Source organism: Kogia breviceps, chromosome 19 (assembly GCF_026419965.1).
Source record: "Kogia breviceps isolate mKogBre1 chromosome 19, mKogBre1 haplotype 1, whole genome shotgun sequence".
NCBI classification, from domain to species: Eukaryota; Metazoa; Chordata; class Mammalia; order Artiodactyla; family Physeteridae; genus Kogia; species Kogia breviceps.
Window position 1 is genome coordinate 49,167,278 of NC_081328.1, and position 23,172 is coordinate 49,190,449.

The 23,172-nt window shown below is 48.6% G+C and overlaps 1 protein-coding gene across 8 annotated transcripts in view; it reads right to left on the minus strand.

Annotated features, from left to right (window-relative positions):
• Positions 1 to 23,172, minus strand: part of TNRC6C (trinucleotide repeat containing adaptor 6C) — a 124,612-nt gene that overhangs the window by 1,334 nt on the left and 100,106 nt on the right. For 2 of the 8 annotated variants that reach the window (XM_059048812.2, XM_067022195.1), the window contains exons 14-23: positions 21,730 to 21,813; positions 21,318 to 21,549; positions 17,633 to 17,800; positions 16,079 to 16,270; positions 15,463 to 15,606; positions 11,644 to 11,760; positions 9,618 to 9,812; positions 8,778 to 8,848; positions 8,125 to 8,264; positions 2,449 to 3,954 (exon numbers count right to left, since the gene is read on the minus strand). In XM_059048812.2, coding sequence (XP_058904795.1) covers positions 3,594 to 3,954; positions 8,125 to 8,264; positions 8,778 to 8,848; positions 9,618 to 9,812; positions 11,644 to 11,760; positions 15,463 to 15,606; positions 16,079 to 16,270; positions 17,633 to 17,800; positions 21,318 to 21,549; positions 21,730 to 21,813 — 1,704 coding nt within the window. In that variant the 3' untranslated portion in view covers positions 2,449 to 3,593. Of the gene's footprint in view, positions 1 to 355; positions 789 to 847; positions 2,220 to 2,448; positions 3,955 to 8,124; positions 8,265 to 8,777; positions 8,849 to 9,617; positions 9,813 to 11,643; positions 11,761 to 15,462; positions 15,607 to 16,078; positions 16,271 to 17,632; positions 17,801 to 21,317; positions 21,550 to 21,729; positions 21,814 to 23,172 lie in introns of those variants that run through there. The other 6 variants (XM_059048814.2, XM_067022196.1, XR_010838359.1 and 3 more) reach the window with 5 other exon arrangements.

The following is a 23,172-nucleotide window of genomic DNA, read 5'->3' on the forward strand; positions in this document are numbered from 1 at the left end:
ACTCTGCGGGTCTCTGAGCAGGGGTCACAAAGGACATTTTGGCTGGTTTTCAAGAGGCTGTCTTTACAATCCTGATGAGACAGGAGCACTGGCACTGAACTTACTTAAGGTCCTGGCAGGCGATCCAGGGGTGGACCTGGGAGCCAGACCCGAGCGTTCTGACTGCCACTTGAACCCCGTGGGGAGAAGGCTGCTGCTGCTTTGCCCAGTGCCATCACTTCAACTGCGCTTGTACAAGACGCTCTGTAAAGTTAGCTAAGGCTCCTTTACCGAAACGAATGTCTAGGAAACAAAACAGACCTTTTCTTTTTTTTTTTAAAAAAAAAAGTTTATTTATTTTTGGCTGCGTTGGGTCTTTGTCGCTGCACACAGGCTTTCTCTAGTTGCGGCGAGCGGGGGCTATTCTTTGTTGCAGCGAGCGGGCTTTTCATTGTTGTGGCTTCTCTCATACAGGCTCTAGGCGCGCGGGCTTCAGTAGTTGTGGCGCACAGGCTTAGTTGCTCCGTGGCATGTAGGATCTTCCCGGACCAGGGCTCGAACCTGTGTCCCCTGCACTGGCGGGCGGACTCTTAACCACCGCGCCACCGTGGAAGCCCGCAAAGACCTTCACTACTCTCTTCTCTCCGAATATTTCTTATGCCCAAACTGGGTCATGGAGGAGAGCGAGCGGTGGGTCCTCGGCTGGGGCCACGTCCCACGGCTGCCCCAGGTGACACCGGTTCCCGCACAGAACGGGTGGGTCCAGGCTCTACTGCACCTCTCGACGACTAGTAATATTTCAGGGTGGACTGCAAAACCACAAAACAAATGATAAGATCACAAGTCAAGCAACCAAAACTTGGAGGGTATCTATATACGTGAACTCTGAGGATGGCCTAAGACGACACAGGGAATTTCTTACACACAGTAGGACAACTCTCTCCCAACACATACAAAGTGAATTTGGATGACACCTGCCTTTGAAAAAATAAAAAACACATTTATTTGAACAGCCAAGAAAAAAAATTGCAATTTATTAAGATTCAACAAAGCGTTGTACTTTTGAAAGCAACTTTCGGTGCATTTTCTTCAACAATCACATTCTATGAGGAAAAACATTAAAAGCCACAAACTTGTCTTTTAATCTCAGAGTTACAGACATCTTTAATTCAAAATAAAAGGTCAAAAGAAAAAAACCAAACCCACCCCAACAAAAAACAAAAACAAACAGAGAGATTCTTTACTTCCATCCTCAATTTAAAAATATCAGGAGTTTTCTACAACTCGATGCTAAATGCAGCATGGGAAGCTGTATGTCTGGGTGCACACGGGCACGCACGCACGTATATTTGGTGTACATATGCAGGGACGTGTACATCAAATATACAGAACGCATGTAATGGCAATGAGATGCACTTAGTCTGAGGAAGGTCTGTTTAGCTAAATACACTACTGAACTTGAGAAAAAAGTCTTGAACCAGTTTGTGCATAGTTCATGATCCTCTATAAAACCAGCTTTTGTTGATCTGCAATTTTGCAGGAACTTTTTTTTTCTTTGTTTTTTTGTTTTTTGTTTTTTTTTGTTTGTTTTGTTTCGATAAAACCATTAAAAAGCTAATTAAAAAAAATGTAATGCACAAGTTTCCTGATCAAGCAGGCAGGGAGCACATGTTCATATATTTTTTTAAACATACTCAAGGGTATGTTACTCCATTGTCTTTCTTTCTTGCAAAACAATCAAAACATTGATCATTTTTAAAACATAAAGCAATTTTTAATATATAAAGCACTCTTCGAACATCTATTTCCTTTGAGTCCATTATTTGGTACATACGTAACTGCTACACGTTAGAGATTAGGTATCTTTCTTCTTTGTGTTTGTTTTTTCCTCTTTTTTCTTTTTTTTCTTTATTTTTTGTTTGTTTTTTAATAACATCTTCAGTGCTAGGAGTTGGGTTACAAAATACATGAAATGGTGTGGAGCTGCCCCTCGGGAACCCTGGCTTTCCTGAGAGCGCATCCGCGTGTGCAAGACAGTGACCACCACTCGTCACCTGGACGAAGGGGACAGTCGACAGAGTCCACGACGGTGGCCGGAGGGGAAAACGACACTGTTCAATCCCAGAGCTCTGAAGTAGCGGATCTGCATTCTGAAAATAGGTTTCTTTACGACGGAAGTCTTTCTTTTTTTTCTTTTTTCTTTTTTTAAATTCCTTTTTAAAATTTTTTTATTTTAAAGTCTGAAGGAGAAAAAAAGGTCTGTAAACAGGTGGGAGCCCTCACCTCGGGCTCCTCCGAAAGCAGTCACAACCCACGTCCAAGTGCTTGTTTCTGTTCCTCCCGCGGAACCATCCACCCTCTACAAGTATCTATGGCCACAGTTCAACGAGAGTTTTTTTTCTCTTTAACTTTATATTCCAAATGGAAAAATGGTGCAATACTCTGGTAATAATTTTCTTGCATTAGTCCACAATAAAAAGCTGCTAAAGGTAGGTATACATATTATTTCTCCAGAGATATACACTGTAATTTTTAAACGCAATAACAGAGTCCTTGAGTAAACATTTACACATGAATTGTCACCGGCCCTGTCCTATGAATTCTCTTTAATGTATAGGATTAGCTGAAGGAAGGGCAGGGACACTCAGTGCAAAGTTAGAAGCTAATAATAACAAACGTTTGACCAATGCGCCAAAAAAAAAAAAAGCACATACTGAATCAAAGGGAAAACCCACAGTTAAATCCCTCACACACTTAACACACGAACACAGAAAGTGCGCACGCACACGCACGCACACACACACGTGCTTCTGTTTCAACACACACACACATAGGCTGTGAACTTAGAAATTTTTCCTAGAGCCTGTTTCTGCGTACTGATGCCAACCTGGAAGTGTAGAATTAGAAAGTGTTCACATTTCATTATTGGCCTGCTGGATTCAAGTATTTGCATGTTTGATATGTCTATTTTTTTTAAACTTTTAAAAAATATTTTTTTGGGATTAAAAAAATGACATGAAAAAGTAATGAAACAAGGGTAATGTGCATAGGCGGATCCGTGGGAACAGAGAACAGATCGCAGACCGCTCCTTCCGCTCGGCTCGCTGGTCTGGGCTGCCAGGACCGCGTCCCAGTGATGGACGCCAGCTCCCCCTGATTACGGGGTCCGCCTCTGGTAATGTGCATAATCGTCACAGGCTCGTTTTAAATAGGCTTTCTCGTCTCCCTCCCTCCCTCCCCCCACCTTGATAAAATAACCCTTTCCAGCCCACAATATCTGAAAAGTGCCCTTCATGATAGAACTATTCTAAGCAGCTTTTATACTTAAAAAATCAAAATGACAACACACCATACAAACATAAGACGACACAAAATAAAAAGCTGTGAGAAGCATCCTGTCATTACACATGACACTGACCCAGCGCAGACCGCACTGTCTTGGGAACAGTTCGCAAGGACTGCGGCCAAGGTTCGTCTTCAGTACTGGACAGAGGTACTCGAAAGGGCTGCCGGGCTGCTCGGGTCAAGCGGGGTCCTCAGCGATGCCCGGACTGGAAAGGGTCAGCGTTTCTTCCGAGTGCTGATGACTGCGGCGCCCACGCGGCCTCTGCGGGCTAGATGGACTCCCCACTGAGAAGGTCGCCGGGAAGCAGAGTGTTCAGCGGGGTGGGGCTTCCGATGACCCTGCCATCGTCGCTACTGGGGGGGCCCCACAGGCTGCTGGAGTACTGGGGGACCCCGCCCCACAGCAAGTCGCTGCTCCCTTTGCCTGCCAGGCACGGGGCGTTCCAGTGGCCAGTGTCGCTGCGCACCAGGCCGTGGGAGCTGCCCGAGGCGCCCAGCCGCGTCTGGCTGGTCCCAGCGCTGGGCTGCCAGCTGGAGGTGGGCGGCAGTGCTTGGCCTTGGGCTAAGAAACGGTTCACTTCTTCTTCGCCAGCGAACTCGGCCAAGATGGTAGTGTTTCCCAGAACACACCTAAAGGAGGAGGACAGCGACGAAAATAAGAGCTGGTTTTTTGAAAAGATAACACAGAATTGACAAACCTTTAGCTAGACTAACCAAGAAAAAAAGAACACATGAATAAACAAAATCAGAAATGAAAGGGAGACATTACAAGTGATACCACAGAAATACACAGGATGTGCCAACAAACCGGATAATCTAGAAGAAATGTTCAAATTTCTAGAAACATACGATTTACCAAAATTGAATCATCAAGAAATAGAAAATCTGAATGGACCAATAATGAGTAAGGAGGTTGAATCAATAATCAGCTGATTATTCCCAATACAGAAAAAAGCCCAGGACCACAGATGGTTTCAGTGACGAATTCTACCAAACACTTAAAGGGGAATTAACATCATTTCTTCTCAAACTTTTCCAAAAAACTGAAGAGGTGGGAACACTCCCAAACTCTTTTTATAAGACCAATATTATCCTGATACTAAAGCCAGATAAGGACACCACAAACAAACAAACAACAAAACCCCAAAAAACACACACAAATAAACAAACAAAAGAACCCCACAGACCAATATAAATGAACACAGATGCAAAAATTCTCAAAAAAGTAAAGATTCTCAACAAAGTACACACCGGTTAAGTGGGACTTATCTCTGGGATTCAGGCAGGGGTGGTGGTTCAACATATGAAAATAAATGGGATACACCACATTAACAGAATGGAAGATCAAAACCATGTGATCATCTTAACAGGCGTTGAAATAGCATTTGACAAAACACCACATCCTTTCATGATGAAGACTCCTCAACAAATAGGGTACAGAAAGAACAGGCCTCAAAATAATAAAAACCATACATATACACAAAGCTAACATCATTTTCAATGGTAAGACGTTGAAAGCTTTTCTTCTCAGGTCAGGAACAAGACAAGGGTGCTCACTCTTCACCTCTTCTATTCGATATAGTATTGGAAGTCTTAGCCAGAGCAATCAGGCAAGATAAAGAAATAAAAAGTATCTAAGCTGGAAGGGAAGACGTAAAATTTATTTGCAGATGACATCACCTTACATAGAGATAATCCTAAAGACTCCATCAAACATCTGTTGGAAGTAATCAAAGAATTCAGTAAAATTGTAGAATATAAAATCAACACACAGAAAGGAGTTGCATTTCTTACTATACACTAACAATGAAATATCTGAAAAAGAAATAAAGAAAAAATCCAATTCACAATAGCATCAAAAACAATAAAATACTTAGGAATAAATTTAACCAAGGAAGTGAAAGAGCTATACCATGGAAACTACAAGACTTTGATGAAAGAAATTGAAGAAGATACAAAAGGAAAGCCATCCTGTATTCATGGATTGAAAGAATTAAAAATATTCTTAAAATGTCCATACAACCTAAAGCCATCTATAGATTCAATGCAATCCCTATCACATTCCAATGGCATTTTCTTCATAGAAATGTATAAACAATCCTAAAATGTGTATGGAACCACAAAATACCCCAAATAGCCAAAGCAATCCGGAGAAAGAACAAAGCTGGAGGCATCAAACTTCCTGATTTCAAACAACACTACAAAGCTACAGTAATCAAAACAGTATGTTACTGGCATAATAACAGATACATAGACCAATGGAATAGAGAGTCCAGAAATAGATCCCCACATATACAGTCAACTAATATTTGACAAGGGGACCAAGAATACTCAATGGGGAAAGGATATTCCCCTCGATAAATGGTGTTGGGAAAACTGGACGACCACATGCAAAAAAATGAAACTGGATCCCTACCTTATACCACTCACAAAAATTAACTTGAAATGGACTAAAGACTTAAACATAAGACCTGAAACCCTAGAAGCAAAGACCCATAAAACTCCTAGAAGCAAACATAGGGAAAAAACTCCTTGACACTGGTCTTTGCAACAAAATTTTGGATATGACAGCAAAAGCACAAGCAACAAAAGAAAAAAATCAACAAGTGGGACTACCTCAAACTAAAAAGCTTCTGCACAGCAAAGAAAACCATCAACAAAATGCAAAGACAACCTATAAAATGGGAAAAGTATTTTCAAACCATCTATCTGATCTAGAGAATATCCTGTAACTCAAATATATAGAGAACTCATATAACTCAATAACAAAAAACCCCCCAAACAATCTGATTAAAAAATGGGCAAAGGAACTGAATAGACATCTTCCCAAAGAAGACATAGAAATGGCCAACAGACACATGAAAACATGCTCAGCATCACTAATCATCAGGGAAATGCAAGTCAAAACCACAATGAGGTATCACCTCATACTAGTTAGAATGGCTATCATCAAGAAGACAAGAAATAACAAGTGTTGGTGAGGATGTGAAGAAAAGAAAACCCTCCTACACTGTCGGTGGGAACGAAAATTGGTGCAGCCACTGTGGAAAAAGTATAGAGGTTCCTCAAAAAATTCAGACTAGAACAACCATACGATCCAGCAAGCCCACTTCTGCATATATATCCAAAGGAAATGGAAATAGGCTATTGAAGAGATAGATATCTGAACTCCCATGTTTACTGCAGCATTACTTAAATAGTCAAGATATGGAAACAACATAATTGTCAACAAATCAGTGGATAAAGAAGATGTTTATACACACACACACACACACACACACACACACGAATATTATTCAGCCATGAGAAAGAAGGAAATCCTGCAACAAAATGGATTAATCCTGAGGGCCTTATGCTAAGTGAGGTAAGTCAAAGATAAATACTGCATGATATCAATCATATACGGAATCTAAAAAAGCCAAACTTGTTGAAACATTTGGGAGTAGAATGGTGGTTACCAGGGGCTGTGGGTGGGAAATGGGGAGAGGTTGGTCTCAGGTTACAAACTTCCAGTTAGAAGATGAGTGAGTTCTGGGGAGCTCGTGTACAGCGCAGTGACTACAGTTAGCAATTCTGTATCCTTTACCTCAAAGTTGCTGAGATAGTAGATCTTAAATATTCTCACCACAAAAAGGAAGTTATGTGCCCTGATGTGCGTGTTAGCTCACACGGTGGTAACCATATTGCAATATATAAATGTGTCAAATCAACACTACACTCTAAACTGACACGCTGTTGTATGTCAGTTACATCTCAAAACAAAAACTCAAAACAAACAAACAAAAAAAGCAGAACAGGGGTCATGTGAGCAGAGCAGCTGTGTGTCTTCCTGTGTTTGCCTCGTTGGCTTTCCCTTTTTTTTTTTTTTTTTTTTAAATGGGAAAAGGGCAGCTGGAGGCTTCATGTCACAGGCCACCCAGAAATGGTCCTGCAGTTCACGTTTTAGTATAGCTATTTCCAAGGCCAGATTATGACCTTTGTTCTCACTTTAGACTTCTAGCAGCTATGCTGTGTCAGTGTAGAGAGCACATTCTTAAGGAAGTGCATGAATGGACCATTAAACTTGGGCATCATTTAGGGTCGGTGCAATTTATACCCCGGGCTAAAAATAGGAAGGATCACCTTCTGGGGCCCACACCCCAAGTGATGTGGCTCATTAGGTCTACTCACACATCTTCTCGAAAGCGTCCTTTAATCAGGGGAGAGGAGTTGGCTGCAGGGACCACTATGAGGCCCAGCAGTGGGCCTGAATGTGTCGTATGCCTGGAGATATCTTCTATGGACAGAGCATCTTCTATCACTGGGCTCTACACGTGCTCTCTTGGGGGACTCTTTCCCTACTGGGGTCGGGGGGGGGCAAGCCATGGCACTTCAGCAGCAGAAGAAACCAACACGTCACAAGACACCTATTACGGGGTGAATTGTGTCCCCCCAAATTCATACGTCGAAGCCCTAAGCCCCAAGACCACACTGTGCCTGTATTTGGAAAGAGGTCTTTAAAGAGGGAATTAAGGTAATATGAGGTCAGGAGGGTGGCCTTAATTCACTTAGACCGGTGTCCTTAGAAGGAGAGGAAGTCAGGACACAGACACACTCAGGCCGAGACTTGAGGACACAGGACTGGGCAGCCGAGTGCAAGCCGAGAGAGGCCCTGGGGGCAGCCGACCCTGTCCACACCACATTGGACTTCGCGCCCGCCCACGGTGCTCTGTGGCTGCGGCCCCGGGACCCACCCACAACGCCCAGCCCCGGCACCACCGGGCTGCAGCCGGGGCCGCGCGGGGCAGGGGAGGGACATACATGTGCAGGGACTTCTGGGCCTTGGCGGCTTCCTCCTTGGAGCTGTACCGGACCACGGCGTTGCCTTGGGTTAGGTTCAGGTGGAATGTGATGAGAGGCCCGTGCTGCAAGCACAGCGTCCGCAGGGTGGAGCCATCGATCTGATTGAGGAAGCAGAGGGGCGGTAACACGCATCCTGGGAATTCTTCACTGTACACGTTTATGAAATCCAGGTGCACGGTACCTTGGGAAGATGTCTGTCTTTGAAAGGGCTTACTATATGATTATGATATTAACCTTTTGCACCTTGTAACTTACTGTGTAATTTAAAATCTTGGACATTTCAGTTATAGTTTCTGAGATGGGCTAACAGAAGAAGGAGAAAACCCTGCTTTGGTTCTGACCCCCTCTCGCCAGAGCACGTGACACAGAGCCTCGTGGCCCCTGACCCTGGGAAAGGTGAGCACAGGCCAAATCGTTCTGGAGCAGGTACAGGTGAGCAATTCTGTTTATAAGGGGACACTCTTTAAGCCTCGGAAGAGTGAAAGGTAAACAGTTCACCAGGAACATGGTTAAATGACCCCTGCTGCCGGCGCGGCCTCCGGGCCATGAGGGAGGCCTCGAGTCACCGACAAGGCCCTCAGGCCTGGCGATGCCCCACCGGGTGCCTGTACCTGGGGCGTGAGGTTGCGGAGAACGAGCCAGCTGCTTGTCCTTCCTGAGGTGTCAGTACTCCAGGCAGAACCTGTGCCCAGGGAAGAACCCGGTCAACAAGGCTGCGGTGAGTCAGACAGCTCTTCCCAACGCCCTCCCGTCTCCCCACACGGACGCAGCACGGGCCGAACCTGTGCTCCAAGCCTTTCCCAACCCCCAGAAACCAACCCAGACTCACAGTCTCTGCAGACCCCCCGGGAGGCGGGTGTGGCGGCAGAGACTTGAGAACTGCCTGGAAGTTCTGGTCTCCTCCTCTGCCCCCCGCCCCCCAGCTTTATAATCAATGCTCTAAAATCCCACTTGCTAACAAAAACGAAACAGACTTGCAGGGCTGGCTTCACTCTCAGCTTCTTAAATGCCCTGTGCACCACCCGCCTCGTCCCCGCAGTTCAGCAGGGGGCCGGAAGAAGCCTCCAGAGCTGCACCTTAGGATGGGGCGGTGCGCTCACACTGGGAATGGAGACCCTCATGCTTGTGGCTCGGGCCTCTCCGAGGGCCCAGCGCGGCCCCTCAGTGGGTGCCGAGACCGCCCGCCAGGACCTCCTGGCTCTCGACAAAGCTGTGTGTGCAAGCACCCAGGGCTGATGCTGAAACACAGGCAGCAGAGCCTGGGCCCAGATAATCCCCGAGGGTCTAGGGTGCCTTGGTCCCTCCTAAGCCCCCCCAGGGTCCAGGAGTCCTTAGTCCTTACAAAGGAGCTGCAGGACAAAATGACAGGCATCTTCCCTAAAGGACAAGTGGAGCAGGCACGGACACCCCCGTCCCCGCCACCCCATACGGACACGAGGACGGACGCGTACCCGAGGAGTAGGAGCTGGTCCAGCCGAGGGGACTGGCTCCCCAGGTGGAGGAAGGCTTGGGATTGGTTAACCCTGGAGGTGGCCTTGTGGGTGCAGTAGTGTTTCTGGGCACCTTCCACAGCTCATGAGACAGAGAGGCTTGTGTGTGAGAGGCAGGGCCAGAGGACCACGTCGATTTAATGTCTGACAGTTTACCTGGAAAGGCAGAGAAGTGGAGCATAGGCATTCCTGAGACAGAGAAGGAAAGTCAGGGCAGCGCCTAGGGAATCACACCAGGCGCTCTCTGGCTCCAGAGGACCGCGTGACCGAAATGCAGCACCAAGTCAAGCTCCCACACGAGGACCACAGGCATCCTCTCTCTTGAATTTCTGCCCAGAGACAGAGTCTGCTGGTGTCCGGTATGGATCTTGCCCGTATTTCTGATGCTTAATTTGCTAAATGTGCCAGACACGAGCTTGCCACCCAGAAAAACTGCATTTTTGGAGTTCAGTGTTAAAGCTAACTTAACAAATTCTGCTGGGACACATCTTACCTCATAACAAACTAATCAAGGTCAAGAGCCTTTCCGCCATTTCTTTAGGTGTCAGTCCCCTGTCAAAGCAACGCCCCCTCTGACAGAAGCCGCCTGAGCTCACGTTGACCAGCGTCATCTTTGCGGCTTTGAGACTCCGCTCTCCAGGCCTATAGGAACGGGTGTGGCCGAGGGCTGAGCCGGTTTGGCAACTTGGCACCTCGGCTGGGGGGCCTGTTTTAAGGCTCTTGGGGAGAAAAACCAAAACCAGTAATGACCACCAGCTCCAGCCCCTCCTGTGCCCGGGGCACCTGCCACGCCCGCTTGCGCGGCCCAGCGCTGCGAGGACAGCAGGCAGGGTGGTCACGGACACCATGCTCCTCGGGCAGCGGGGCAGCGCCCAGGCCGGCACAGGCGCCTCTTGTGTGGAGTGCCTCTGCCACCCTGGCGGCCAGGGTCGACTGCAGCTTCATGACAACAAATGCTCATCTGAGCAAAGGCGTCGCTGATCAGAAAAACCAAAACGCCGTAAAAAACTGCCCGAGATACAGGAAGATGGTTTTGTTTGCCCATCTCTTTAGCCAAATGATTGTGAAGTATTACAGGCCTAATGCATCCCCTCTGTAAACATTAGAGGGAATAAACATTAGAAGGAGTAGACATAATCCAGAAGCTCTTTTTCTCTCTCTTTTTAAATAAGATGCCAAAGTACATCAACACTACTTTCTCCCCTGGGCACTGGTATAAAAGGAATTCCTACAGCATTCTTACACAGATTTAAACAAAGTATGGATGAGAAGGCTGGTGGAATGTAGAAACATATTTGAAGAAATTTATAAACAATAAACCCTCTTTACTTAAGTTCCACCTCTTCTTATAAACCTGTACACATTGTTTGTGTGTGTGTCCATTATCTCTCTTAAAATTTCCAGATAACAATTCCTTTGAAGTTACTATGACAAACAATTCTCAATTCTCCTCTCAGCTGAAAAGAAATTTCTGACTTGAAAGACTCGTAGGGTCTATACTGAGAGAGGAATAACCCAGGCCCTGCACTGACCCCAGAGACAGCAGTGAAGCATGGGGCTGCTGTGGCCTCCTAGTCCCTGGGGGCCAATGCAAGTTCACAGCAGGTCCCCAGAGGTTGCCGCCTTCACGTCTTTAAGCCTTCGTATACCCGTGGTCTCATGGCTACGGTGGGAAGGGAGGAGAGGGGAAAGCAGCTGTGTCACATCCTGCCCTGGGGAGTTTACATAATCCCCGGATCTTTGCGACAGCCCAAGGAGGAGGTGTCACCATTCCCACTCCACGGGGGTGTGGGGGGGTGGGGGGGTGGGAGCAGTGGTGCCCGAGGCCCCATGGCTGCTCAGCAAAGCTCAGGCCCGCTCTCCATCACACCACATGGCCTCCCAGCTCAGGGAGGAGCAGACAGACCACCAGGAAAAGCCAGGCCGTCCATTTTGTTTGCGGAAAGAGAGAAAAGGCTACCTGCAAGTCGAGAGGCCAGGTGCGTACCTGCAATAGTAGGAGCGGGCACGAGGCTGCTGAGAGAGCGACTGTAGCCGGAGGCAGCGAGCGGCCAGGCACTCGAGGAAGGCAGTGTGGCATTCTGAGATGACGGTGGGGAGGACCCTGCAGAACCAAACGTGGCACTAAGAAAGGTGAGCACGGGCCTGCGGGGCGAGCCGCTCGGCGCGGGCATGACAGTCCTAGCAGCCAAGAACCACTGTCCTCCTAGGCTGCCGTTTGTGCAAATGGTGGAAAGTGAGAGCGTGACGCGGCCAAGACCACGGGGAGGAGAGGAAGACACGGGCACACCGCCGCCTCTGGGGGCCCGGGGCCCTGGGAGAGGGCGGGGTGGGGGAGACCAGGCGGCAGGAGGGAAGAGAACGACCACCGAGCGTTTACAACAACACGTCCGAGTTCCGAAGGATCCCATGGGTTTCCCCTTCCAAGTAAGATAAAAATAAAAACACAGGGCCAACTCCACCTTTTCACACCTCCAACAAGATCCACAGAACCGAAAAGAAAACTCCAAGCTTTCTGTTACAGATTTTGCCATAAAAAGACCAGCACTTTTCCTGACTCAAAAGGTCTCACGTAGCCCATCTCCCCCATTCGTATTTCTCTCTTGCATACGGGAATAACGAGGAGAAATGTGTGCTAGTAACTGTGTCACTGTGAGCTATCGTGTCCCCAGAACTGCGGTTCCCTCTGCTGAGGACCCTGTTCCTGCTCCTGGGAGGGGGGGGGGCTGACGGGGTGTGGCCCCCGGAGCACCCCTGCCGGTGCTGTTTCCATGTCACCCCACCCATTTGCTGAGGAAAGCAGGAAGCCGGGGAAGAGGGAGGATGAAGCAGTGGTGCCTTGTGGTTAAAGCAGGATGGATCAGAGCTCTTCTGACTTGGCAAGTTACTCGGCCAGAGTGTGGAAGCTGGCCGGGGGAGAGGACAGGCGCACGCAAATCTGGCTGTCAGGTTTACTACCGTGAACAGAATCTCACAAGACACGGGCCCCTGACGCAGGGCCCCGGCTGGGATGGCACTGAACACCCTCAGGAGTACCCTTCACTGGGGCTGCCAGGCGTGCGGCACCTCCCAGACTTGTGCAGTCTACAACCTGCCAGCTGTTGACAGCTGCTCTGCTGTAACTGACCTCCTTAGAATATGGCACAAGAGCAGATGAACATTAAAATTTATTTGGAACCTGCAGGTCTTCAATTTTAAAAGATGTCAGATTTACTGTCAACCTATTCGTAGTTCCTGAACCCTCTGCTTCCATTTACCAACAAAAAAATGCAATAAGCCCAAGGATCCCAAATTATAGACTATTTAACCCTATGTGGCATTTCTTTTATAATTAACGGTAGGATACTTAGATTTTAACAGTGTTCTAGTTTTGACATTTTTAGTTTAATAGTGGAAACTGTCCCATAAAATTATGGTTAATTTTCCTTTTCGTATCAATTTGTCAGGAGATGGCACAGCTGCATTTTACCATTCTGGTTAATATTCACCCCATAAAGGTTAAAACTATAAATAACATCCAAACAAATATTGGGCTAATTTAAAATTTTAATATCAAATCAGAACTTAACACCAACGACAATAAATAAATAAAAACAAAAATGCAAATAAAAACCCAACACCTAGTATACTCAATACGAAAAAATTCCATTATGAAAATACGTAAAATAAATAAGCCAACAACAAGAGGCCAGTGGCATTTCCCGCTCTTTTCCTTCTAGGGTGCATTTTCTCAATTTTTTTCTCTGTATTTTATGTATTTATTTGTTTATTTGATTTTTGGCTGCGTTGGGTCTTTGTTGCTGTGCGCAGGCTTTCTCTAGCTGCAGCGAGCAGGAGCTACTCTTCGTTGTGGTGCGCGGGCTTCTCATCGCGGTGGCTTCTCTCGTTGCGGAGCATGGGCTCCAGTAGTTGCGGCGCGTGGGCTCAGTAGTTGTGGCTCGCGGGCTCTAGAGCACAGGCTCAGCAGTTGTGGAGCACGGGCTTAGCTGCTCTGCGGCATGTGGGATCTTCCCAGGCCAGGGCTTGAACCCGTGTCCCCTGCGTGGCAGGTGGATTCCTAACCACTGCGCCACCAGGGAAGTCCCTTCCCTGTATGTCAGATCAAGCTGGCCGCTCAAAACTACGACAGGCTTTTGTGGCCCTGAGTGAGGTCAGCCCCTGGGGCGCCTGAAGGCCCTCGAGTGCGGGGTGCGGCACATGGGCCCTGGAGGGGGCGGTCAGCGAGGTCTGGCCTTTGCAGTTTACTTCTGGCCCTGCGGCTGTGGTGCTTTTTGTAAATAAGTTCTACATAAAGGTCCGTTCATCCCGCCCCTTCTCTCAGATAAACAAACCACGAGGTGGGGGAGCAAGGGCTTTCCGGGGCGAGGCCTGGGTGGGGGCGGCGCTGTCCCCGGGCTCCAGCCCCCGGAGGTCACGCAGGGCCATGTGAGGCTGCAGGGGGCTCTCTCTGTCCTGCAGCTGAGGTCCTGTCTCAGCCAACGTCTCTGAGGCTGAGCTTCCCTTTGCCCTGACGTTTGTCTCATCTGCTCAGCTCTGCCCTCGGAACCCCCCTGCCCCTCCAGGACGCCTGTGTCGCGTCACGGCACTCGCGTGCGAAGGCGGAGGTGGCCCACGATGCCCCAGGTGCCAGGGACCACGGGCTGACCATCAGACACCAGTTGGGAAGCTCTGCTCTGTGCTGAGCAGCCTCGACTCTTTCCAAGGTCTTCTACTGCCCTGATCGGCATGGCTCGCCCTCCCTCCACGACCTCGAACGCGCCGACACACCCGGCTGCCCGGCTCAACCCTGCGGCCACACTCAGGGTGCCAAGGGGCAACGGCCAAGTCTCGCCTCTGGCTGTGCCACTCCCTGGTCCCCACCACCTCAAACAGGCTCCACGTCCCACACAGCCTCTCGTCCCCCGTGCCACTCCTCCGTCCCTGACCTCGGGGTGGCCTGCAACGTCCCTGCTCTGAGATGCAGCCGCCTCGCGACACGAGGAATGCACGGCACTAGATGGGAAGGTGACCTGTGTGTACGGCGCCTTTCTCCCCGAACCACAGGCACGCAGCGTCCTGTCACTCGAAAGAACCATTGATAAGAACTGCCTCTCCCCCACAGGCCACATTTAGGTAGGAAACCTAAATTAATGTTCTGGGAAATATCCGAGTGGCCTTATTAGTGCTGAGCACCTCTGATAAGCTGGCTCTTCTTTCCCATTATTAGAATTATGAGGATAAAACTCCATCAGGAATGGCACTTACAGAGCATCTTCATTTGCAGGCCTCAAGAGAAGGCAAGTTACTGCCCTTCTCGATACTGCACTTGAAGTCTATGTTTATGTTTTGTAACCTTGCAGCTCAGCTCATCACTTGCTGACTGGATCGTGAAGTCTAAAGAGGGTGTGCCAAACCTTAGAGCATCGGGAGTTTGTGCCAGGAAGGAAGTCCTGGGGAAAGATCTCAGTCTTTTTACCAGACTCTTTCAGGAAAGGAAAAATTGGCTGATACGGATGAGTAAGGGGTCCGTTCACTTCTAGCTCAAAGAGATTTCAACTGGAAACCTTTTTCTTAAAAAGCTTGGTGGTTAATATTGTTATTTTATAACACAATGTTCATAAAAAACGATGTGTTAATAAATCCAGCAGAGATACTGAACCCAAATCAATTTCCATTTCCCCGTGAGCACTATGCTGCATCACACGGCAAGAGAAGGTCCCCATCGGGCGTGCCTTGCACGTCCCGGCCTCACCACCCACACCCTCCCGCTGCCCTGGAGCGCCTGCACGGAGACCACTGCATGGACACAGCTGGGGCGCCCCCTCACCTCCACTCTTGAGGAGGTAGCGGTTGACATCCTGTATGGTGGTATTGATGGTAGGCCCGGTGGGGACACTTCCAGGAGTGACGTCAGGGTCATTCTCGGGATCTATATTCTGAAGTCCTTTCCAGGGAACTCCCGGATGGAACTCTGGAAAATTCCAAACAAATGAAAATCAACACATGAGTATTAAAGCACCTTCATGTTGCTTCATGATAGTTTATGGAAATGTTTACAATCTGCTAATTAAGTTAAGAGGCACACTTAAGACTTTAGTAAATCATCAGTCCTTCCGAACAACTAGGTATTATAGCTACCACACTGAACACTAAGATGGTGTCCAGACGGGAGGATAAAGCCCAGACATACTCTGACCGGACGGCACACAGCGCCCCTTCCCCACTCTCCTTCCACTGAACTAAGGGCTGCAGAAAACCCTGTGACGCCAACCACACCCACAATTTATCTGATGAATGGATTTCCAGTGAAAAAGCCAAAGCTATGGTGTTAAGGCTTCCAGGATTCTGAGCTTGGATCCTGGCCTCTCCTGGGCCTAATCGCTCCCGTGGGCTTGGCGTGTTCTGATCGGCTGCCACGGGGAAGTGTGCACACTCTTTCTTACCTGGGGGCCAGTTGATGCTGGAGCCATTTGAGATTTTATCACTGTCAGATTTGGCACGTGACCAGCTATGGGGAACAGCTACAGGAGGACTGGCTGGTGACTCACTGCTCTGGATTAAATCGTACCGGCCATACGAGTCGTCGATGGAGGACTTAGCTGGAGGCCCAATGCTCAGACCTCCAGGGATAGCACCTGGGGGGACGGCAGGGAACAAAGAGCCGAGTGAACAGGGGACCCCGAGTCCCTGTGCTGGGCGCCGGGCCTTGCCCTTTGCAGAGGTGCACGAACTGTCAGACTCGGTTTGGCCAGCACTTTCTGGGGGAAGTGACTATTTCGGTTAGCCCAGACTTGGCCTTGAAAGACAAACTCTTTAAGAACTGTTTCAGTTTTTCAAGTTGGAATTCCTGATAAATGCATACCCACACCGCGGTGAAGCTCTCTGGGGACAGCCTGTGAGTCCCCGTGGTCAGCTGTTGTCCTTGTTGTTGCCTGTGTCCCTTCCCCAGTCTGCTACCCTCACTATGGAAGGACAAACTGGCAAGTGGACTCAGAGGCCTTAACCCCACCCACCCTGGGCGACTGAGCTCTCTCCTGCCAAGGAAAGTGACCAAATAGCACGTGATGATCTTCTTGTAGAATTAACCATTAGGAAGAATTTTCTTTTGAGAATGCCTTATATCGAGAGAGAGTTATACACCCTATTAAATTTCCTTTGCTGTTTACGCTACCAGGAAATTAAGAGCTAAATTGAATGCAAGTGAGATCACCTCCTATGGTTATTAGCTCCCCCACCCCCCACCCCCCGGCTGTGCCTCGCAGCTTGCGGGATCTTAGTTCCCCGACCAGGGGTTGAACCCTGGCCCCAGCAGTGCAAGCGCCAAATCCTAACCACTGGACCGCCAGGGAATTTCCTGGTTGTTAGCATTTGCTGTTTCTCTTTTCTAGGCATTAGATTTTCTATTGTGTTTTATCATTTTATTGAAAAAATTTTCTTTTAGACAAAGTTTTGGTTGAAGATACAGATTCATGAGTGTGCGGCCGTGCCCTGTATCCTTCATTGCTCTGGGGCATTTTCAATGACTTCTTGGTTTATAGCTAAGGCGTGAAAATTGAGGCTTTCAAACCTTCGAGAGGTTTGATCATTGACTACCTGGGATCTGACATACTCTGTAATGAAGTGGAGTATGTATGTTTCACTTATTCAGCTAACACTGGTTTCTGACGTTGAAGTCCCACGGGCACGACGCTGCATTTCGACTGCTGTCTACACCACAGGGTGCTCACCACCAAGAGCTTAGTTTACATCCGTCTCCATGCAGGTGACCCCCTTTCCCCATTTTGCTCTCCACCCACCCCTTCCCCTCTGGTTACCACTACTCTAGTTCCCTGTATCTCTTGTGTTTGTTTTTGTTTGGTTTGCTCTCTTGGAATATCTTCTATTCAGCTTTCAGCACTGAATTCTTAGAAGAGAAATGCAGTACGAGTAACGAAACGAGGATAATCAGCGAGTAGAAAAGAAGTGACCAGACTCCAGGCACCTCGGCTCGGACGTACCATGCTTGCTGGGGTTCTGGTCGAGTGGAGAAGCAGCACCGGGTAAGTTATCCATTGGGTTGGGATGTGTCCACTGAGGGAGGCGTGACTGGGACTGAGACGGGTCCTTCACTGATAAACCACCAGTCATGTCCATGCTGCTGACATTCATGTTTGGGTTCAGTCCAGCTAAAAATAAAAACACTATCAGGATATGTCTGCTCTTCCTCTAAACGTTTACTTTCTAAAGCTCTCCTAGAGAATCAATCTAAGTCTTAATTAACAGCCAAATATTTTAAATTTAACTTTTTTTTTTTTTTTTTGCGGTACACGGGCCTCTCACTGTTGTGGCCTCTCCCGTTGCGGAGCACAGGCTCCGGACGCGCAGGCGCAGCGGCCACGGCTCACGGGCCCAGCCGCTCTGCGGCACGTGGGATCCTCCCGGACCGGGGCACGAACCCGTGTCCCCTGCATCGGCAGGCGGACCCTCAACCACTGCGCCACTAGGGAAGCCCTTAAATGTAACTTTTAATGCTGGAAGAAAAAACCCCCTTTTTGCCTTTTTAATAACACACATCTGTAGGAATTTTATTCCTAAATTTGGGGGACGATGGTAACAAATAGTCTTTGATTAAGTAAGACCAACGATTCTCTTCACTTTACTTGCTCTGGTGGCCAACGTGGTCCTGAGGCTTCTCAGTCGGAGCCCACAGAAAAACAGAACAAGTCCAAACAATTAGGAAAGTCTTTGCTGATCTCAGGGCATCTTGTGCAAACTCACCGGATCCAAACCAGTCTCTCAGAGACGTAAACGGTACCCGAAGGTCCCACCGACAGAACAAGCTGGTGGGGAGACCCCGAAGCTGCCTTTAGTGAACTCACTTTACAAAAGTCTGCTCTTAAGGAGTTTATGAATTACACATCAAACTCCCTTAAAGGACTTGAACTATTTCAAAGTGTGGGTGCTGCCATCTGCCCCTGCTGGAATGTGAGCTGATCCTGGGTTTATTTCTTACAGCTAAAAGCAGGCATGCACTGGGGCACGTGACAAGTGCCATCACTGTGCTGGGTTAGTGGAGAGAGATGAGGGGGACGATAGCAAAAAGGCTGAAGAGCCCCTGATGGGACACCCGTTATGAGCTGGGTGGGCTGCTTGGCCAGATAGAATGACCAGTGTAGGTGTGACCCAGTGTTTCCAGGCCATTTCTAACCTGCGGTTCCCACACCACATGTCCTGGTACAGAAGCAAAGGTAGTGAACATTTTTGTTCTTAACTTTAAATCAAAAGCTTCAAACTCAAATGCCCATATAGGCCAAGTGGGCAACACAAATGAAGGTGACGCAGGCCTGGTGGGGACAGCGCCTGCCCTGCTACAGGTGCCACCCGTGCGACCAGTGAGTGGAACACAGGCCGAAGGCAGCCATCTTCAAGAGAAGCCAGAAGCCACTTTTGGTTGAAAATTTCCAATTTTTAAATGTTGGCAATCTCACAGACACACACACACACACACACACACACACACACACACACACACACACACACACACGCACGCACTGTGTAGACCTAACCAAATGCCTGTGGGAGTCCGACACCACTGGGGGCTACCTTCACCTCCACCCACACAGACCCAGTTAGGTGAGGGCACAACTGTTAGGTCAGGCTTCAGACTGGCCTCCAGAGCACCCCAAGTCCCATGGCCGGGCCCCACCCTCCCCGCCTCGTTTTTCCTGTTCCTCCCTCCACTGGCAGCCAGCCTGGCCGGCCCTCGCCGACACCAACAGCCCCTTCTTCCATGCGACGCTGGCTCTGCTCCACTGGAACTCTACTCGTTTGAGGTCCATGCTTAAACCCTGCTCTGACTTTTCTTTCACTGCGCAAGGTGACCGTGCACTCTCCCTTCCCTAAGCTCTGCAATAACCACATTGCACTACCTATGAAGGCTGGTTTTCGTTTTAATACGCCTGGTCTTCCGGGGAAGACGACAAGCTCGGGAGTCAAGACAGCATCTGGAGAAGAGGCTGCACGGGAAGGAAGGCGGACGGGACTTAGGGCTGCTGAGGAAAAGGGGTGAGAACCAGCCAGAGAGGCAATTTTACAAGCTGACTTTCTTAAACTTTATTAGCTATCTATTTTTAACACATTTATTTTTAAACTTTAATGTGATTATAAAATATTATCAGAAGTATTTTTCATCAATTTTGAAGATTCAAGGCACTAATTTTTTCACTTGTAGTAAGAAAAAACCTTTAAGGGTAAAGATTTGTGTACTTCATTTTCTAAATATAGGTTAAGAGGGCAGATGGATACTAGGATACTAGGAAGCTGAAGCTAAACATTTCTGGACAATAGATGGAACTGAATTTTCTTCTAAAACAATTATTGTTAAAAAAGAAGTATTTACCTAAGTAGGCAACATTCTACCAAGTGCTTGCTTATCACAAAGTATTTTGCCTGTTAGTTCACCACATCTTTAGAAGAACCCTATGAGGTAAGTATTCCCACTTTACAGATGGGGAAACTGAGGCAAAAAGCGCAGCCAGGCAGCTTCGTCGCGGGGGCAGTGTGGCGGCCTGATTCCTAAGGCAGGTCTTAACTACTAGGCTACTCTGCGTCTTCAACACAGAGGAAAGTAACGGGCGGGACAATCATGAAGCGACAGAAGAACCGTAGTTTAGCACCTGTCAGTTTTGTGTTAAAGGCACACCACACTGGTTACATGTCAAGTAGAGAGCGCTCATGTGATCAGAACATACCTCTCTTCTCAGAGATGTTGGTAGTATTACACAGAAAGGGACATAATTAGCTGAAATTCGCTGTCACTCAACTGGCCTTTGACCCTTTGGATATGTATTTCTCAGGTAACTAATTCCCTTTGCCCTGTAGCTTCAGACTCTAACAGCCAACCTGACAGGCCTGAGGCGCTTTTGCCCGCTTCTGGATTCTTACAGAAAATTACAGCTGACTCTAGAACAATGCAGAGGTCACAGATCCGGGTATAACTTTACAGCCGGTCCTCTGTACCTGCAAACTCAACCAACCGCAGGTCACGTAGCACCGTTATTTATGGGAAAAACCCTATGTGTAAGTGGACCACGCTGTTTCAGCCCGTGTTGTTCACAGGTCAACGGTATTCCCCGTACTACCTACCACTTTCCTGACACAGCCCTTCTGACGGTCTTCAGCGACGTAACCTGTGTCCCTCCTGGCTGGTCTGTGTGACCTCGAGGGTGGCACCACATCTGCCACTGGCCTGCGGGTTTCAAGTGCTGGGCGGGCGCCCTATCGGTTGGGGGTGAGGGTGTGCGTGTTGATCTGGATGATTACACAACCGTGCTCTGGACTATAGAACTTGTGTGGACAGCCATGGCTTTTTAAGAAGTGTCTGGTTCACGGAAATCTGCACACCTTTCCTGTTCCCAGCAGTTCAGGCTGGAGAGAGCCAGGGATGGAACAAAGCGCCGATTCAACAGTGGAGAGATCATTCTGCTACTACTTTCAAAGATTTTATACTGCAAGCACTTATGGGCGCAGCAAAGAAGACAGCTGCGAAGGGGACCTAGGGACCCTAGCTGCAAAGACAGCTAGGGTCCCCCACTTACGAAGGAGACTTGAGACAGCCTCGCTCTGGTTTTGCCTGGAATTGCATTTCTGCCCGGCTATTTCAGCCCTGCCAGGTGCACGCAGTCGGTGTCGACCCGGACTCACCGAGAGGGTAGGGAGCGAAGGTGCTGGGTGAAGACTGCTGCTCTTTGGTCTGCAGGTCAGGGAGGCCGGGGGCCTGGGGGTGCGGGGGGAAGCTGTCCAGGGCTGATTTGCCTGCAGAGGGGTGCAGAGACAGGTGCGGCGGGGGCGGCGGCGGCTTCACGAGCAGGGCCTGGGCCAGCTGGCGCTGGTGCTGCTGGATCTGCTGCTGCAGGTTAGTGATTGTGCGCGCAACCTGTGGGCGGGGACGCGCGGTCAGCGGGTCGGGAGGGCCACCGGGGCTGCCCTCCTCCCCACCCAGGTGACGCCGAGGCTTTCAAAACGAGAGGCTGAGCGAGAGAGAAGTCAGTGACAAGTAATAGGCCTGGGGAGGTGACAGCTAGCGACCCGGCTGAGCCGCCCGGGGGGCGCCTACTTGCTGCTCCTGTTGTCTCATGGGTCCGGAAACGTTCCGCTGGGCCTGTAGCATCTGCTGCTGGATCTGTAAACGTTGGTACGCCTGTGGACACAAAGAGAAGCGTCCAGTAGAGTAGAGTGTAAGAAAGCCCCAACAAAGGGTTCCACTTCTGTTCATTAGTGTAAAAAAAAAAAAAAGGGCACAGATTCTCGGTCCCCTTACCATCCTGTGGTTTAAGCATAGCGTGAGGCATGAAGCTTTTTCAAAAGGAGACATGTCTTTCCAAAACCTTCCTAGTGCACAGACTTTACAAAGTAACTCAGTCAGTACCCCTGTTTAGTGCTGGTAATGAGGTTTGTCAGCAAATATTTTTCAGTAAATGAAGAGATCAAAATTCTTCTGCTCGATTCATACAAACTAAAAATAAAAAAGAAATGAGGGGAAAATAAAAATTTTTTTTCCCTTATAAAGATGCAAGTTGTCCAGAATGGCTCAGTGTGGCAGGGCAGCAGTGATCGGCGGTCACAGAACAATACGCGTTAAAGGGCTCGTTACTACCAGGAGCCACGTGTGGTCTCGGTCCACAGGGAGCCCGACATCCAGACGTGGGGCACTTCCGCCGCACAGACCCCGTCCACAAAGCCAGCGAGAATGATCGCCAGATTCTTCCCACAATGAGGCAGAAGGCCGGATCATTTGTTTCGAAAGTTGGCTGAATATTGTAAATTTTTTCTTTACAACATGGATTTTTGGGGACGTTTTGGGCAAGAGGATTTACTGAAATAGAATCCAAGTAGAAGCAGAGATTATTCTACTAGAAATGCCTCATTAGTCTGTAAATTAGAGAGGAATAAAATACTTCACTTAAGTGAATCCTTATAGGCTCTGAAACTTAACCTTAGGATGTACTGAAACTTCATTTTACCAATTTTTCCGGAAAAAAATGTTAAAACAGTTTACATTGTTTTTAAAACAGAGCAGATTAAACAAAATCCAACATTTTCTTTGTATCTTTTACGCTACAGAGGTCAATAAAAATTATGTATAAATAAAGGATTCCAGAACATCAGTACGACTGATAATGAGGTCTGTCTCACGTCAGAATCCAGCTGTCCTCTGTGTTATCAGGGAGTAGAAAGTTGTTTTCCTCTGCAGTGAGAGCTTTAAATAGCACGCTTCTTAGCTGCTCCCTGAGGTCAGTGGTCCCTTCCTGGCGCTGGCGGTAGCACCCCGCCCAGGGGCCTTACAGCATGACTGTGAGGCAGCTTGGCTCCCTTTTCCAAGTGAAGTCCAGTCCCGGCCCGGACCCCATGCCCAGGGTCCTGGGTACTTCACTGCACTGCGGCTTGTCCTAGGTCACCCCCACCCCACCTGCCCACTACCTGGAACCAGACACCCAGACGTGCGTCTAACAAACGCTGAAGGGTCAGGACTGAGAGCCCAGGGCTCCCCCGTAAGGAA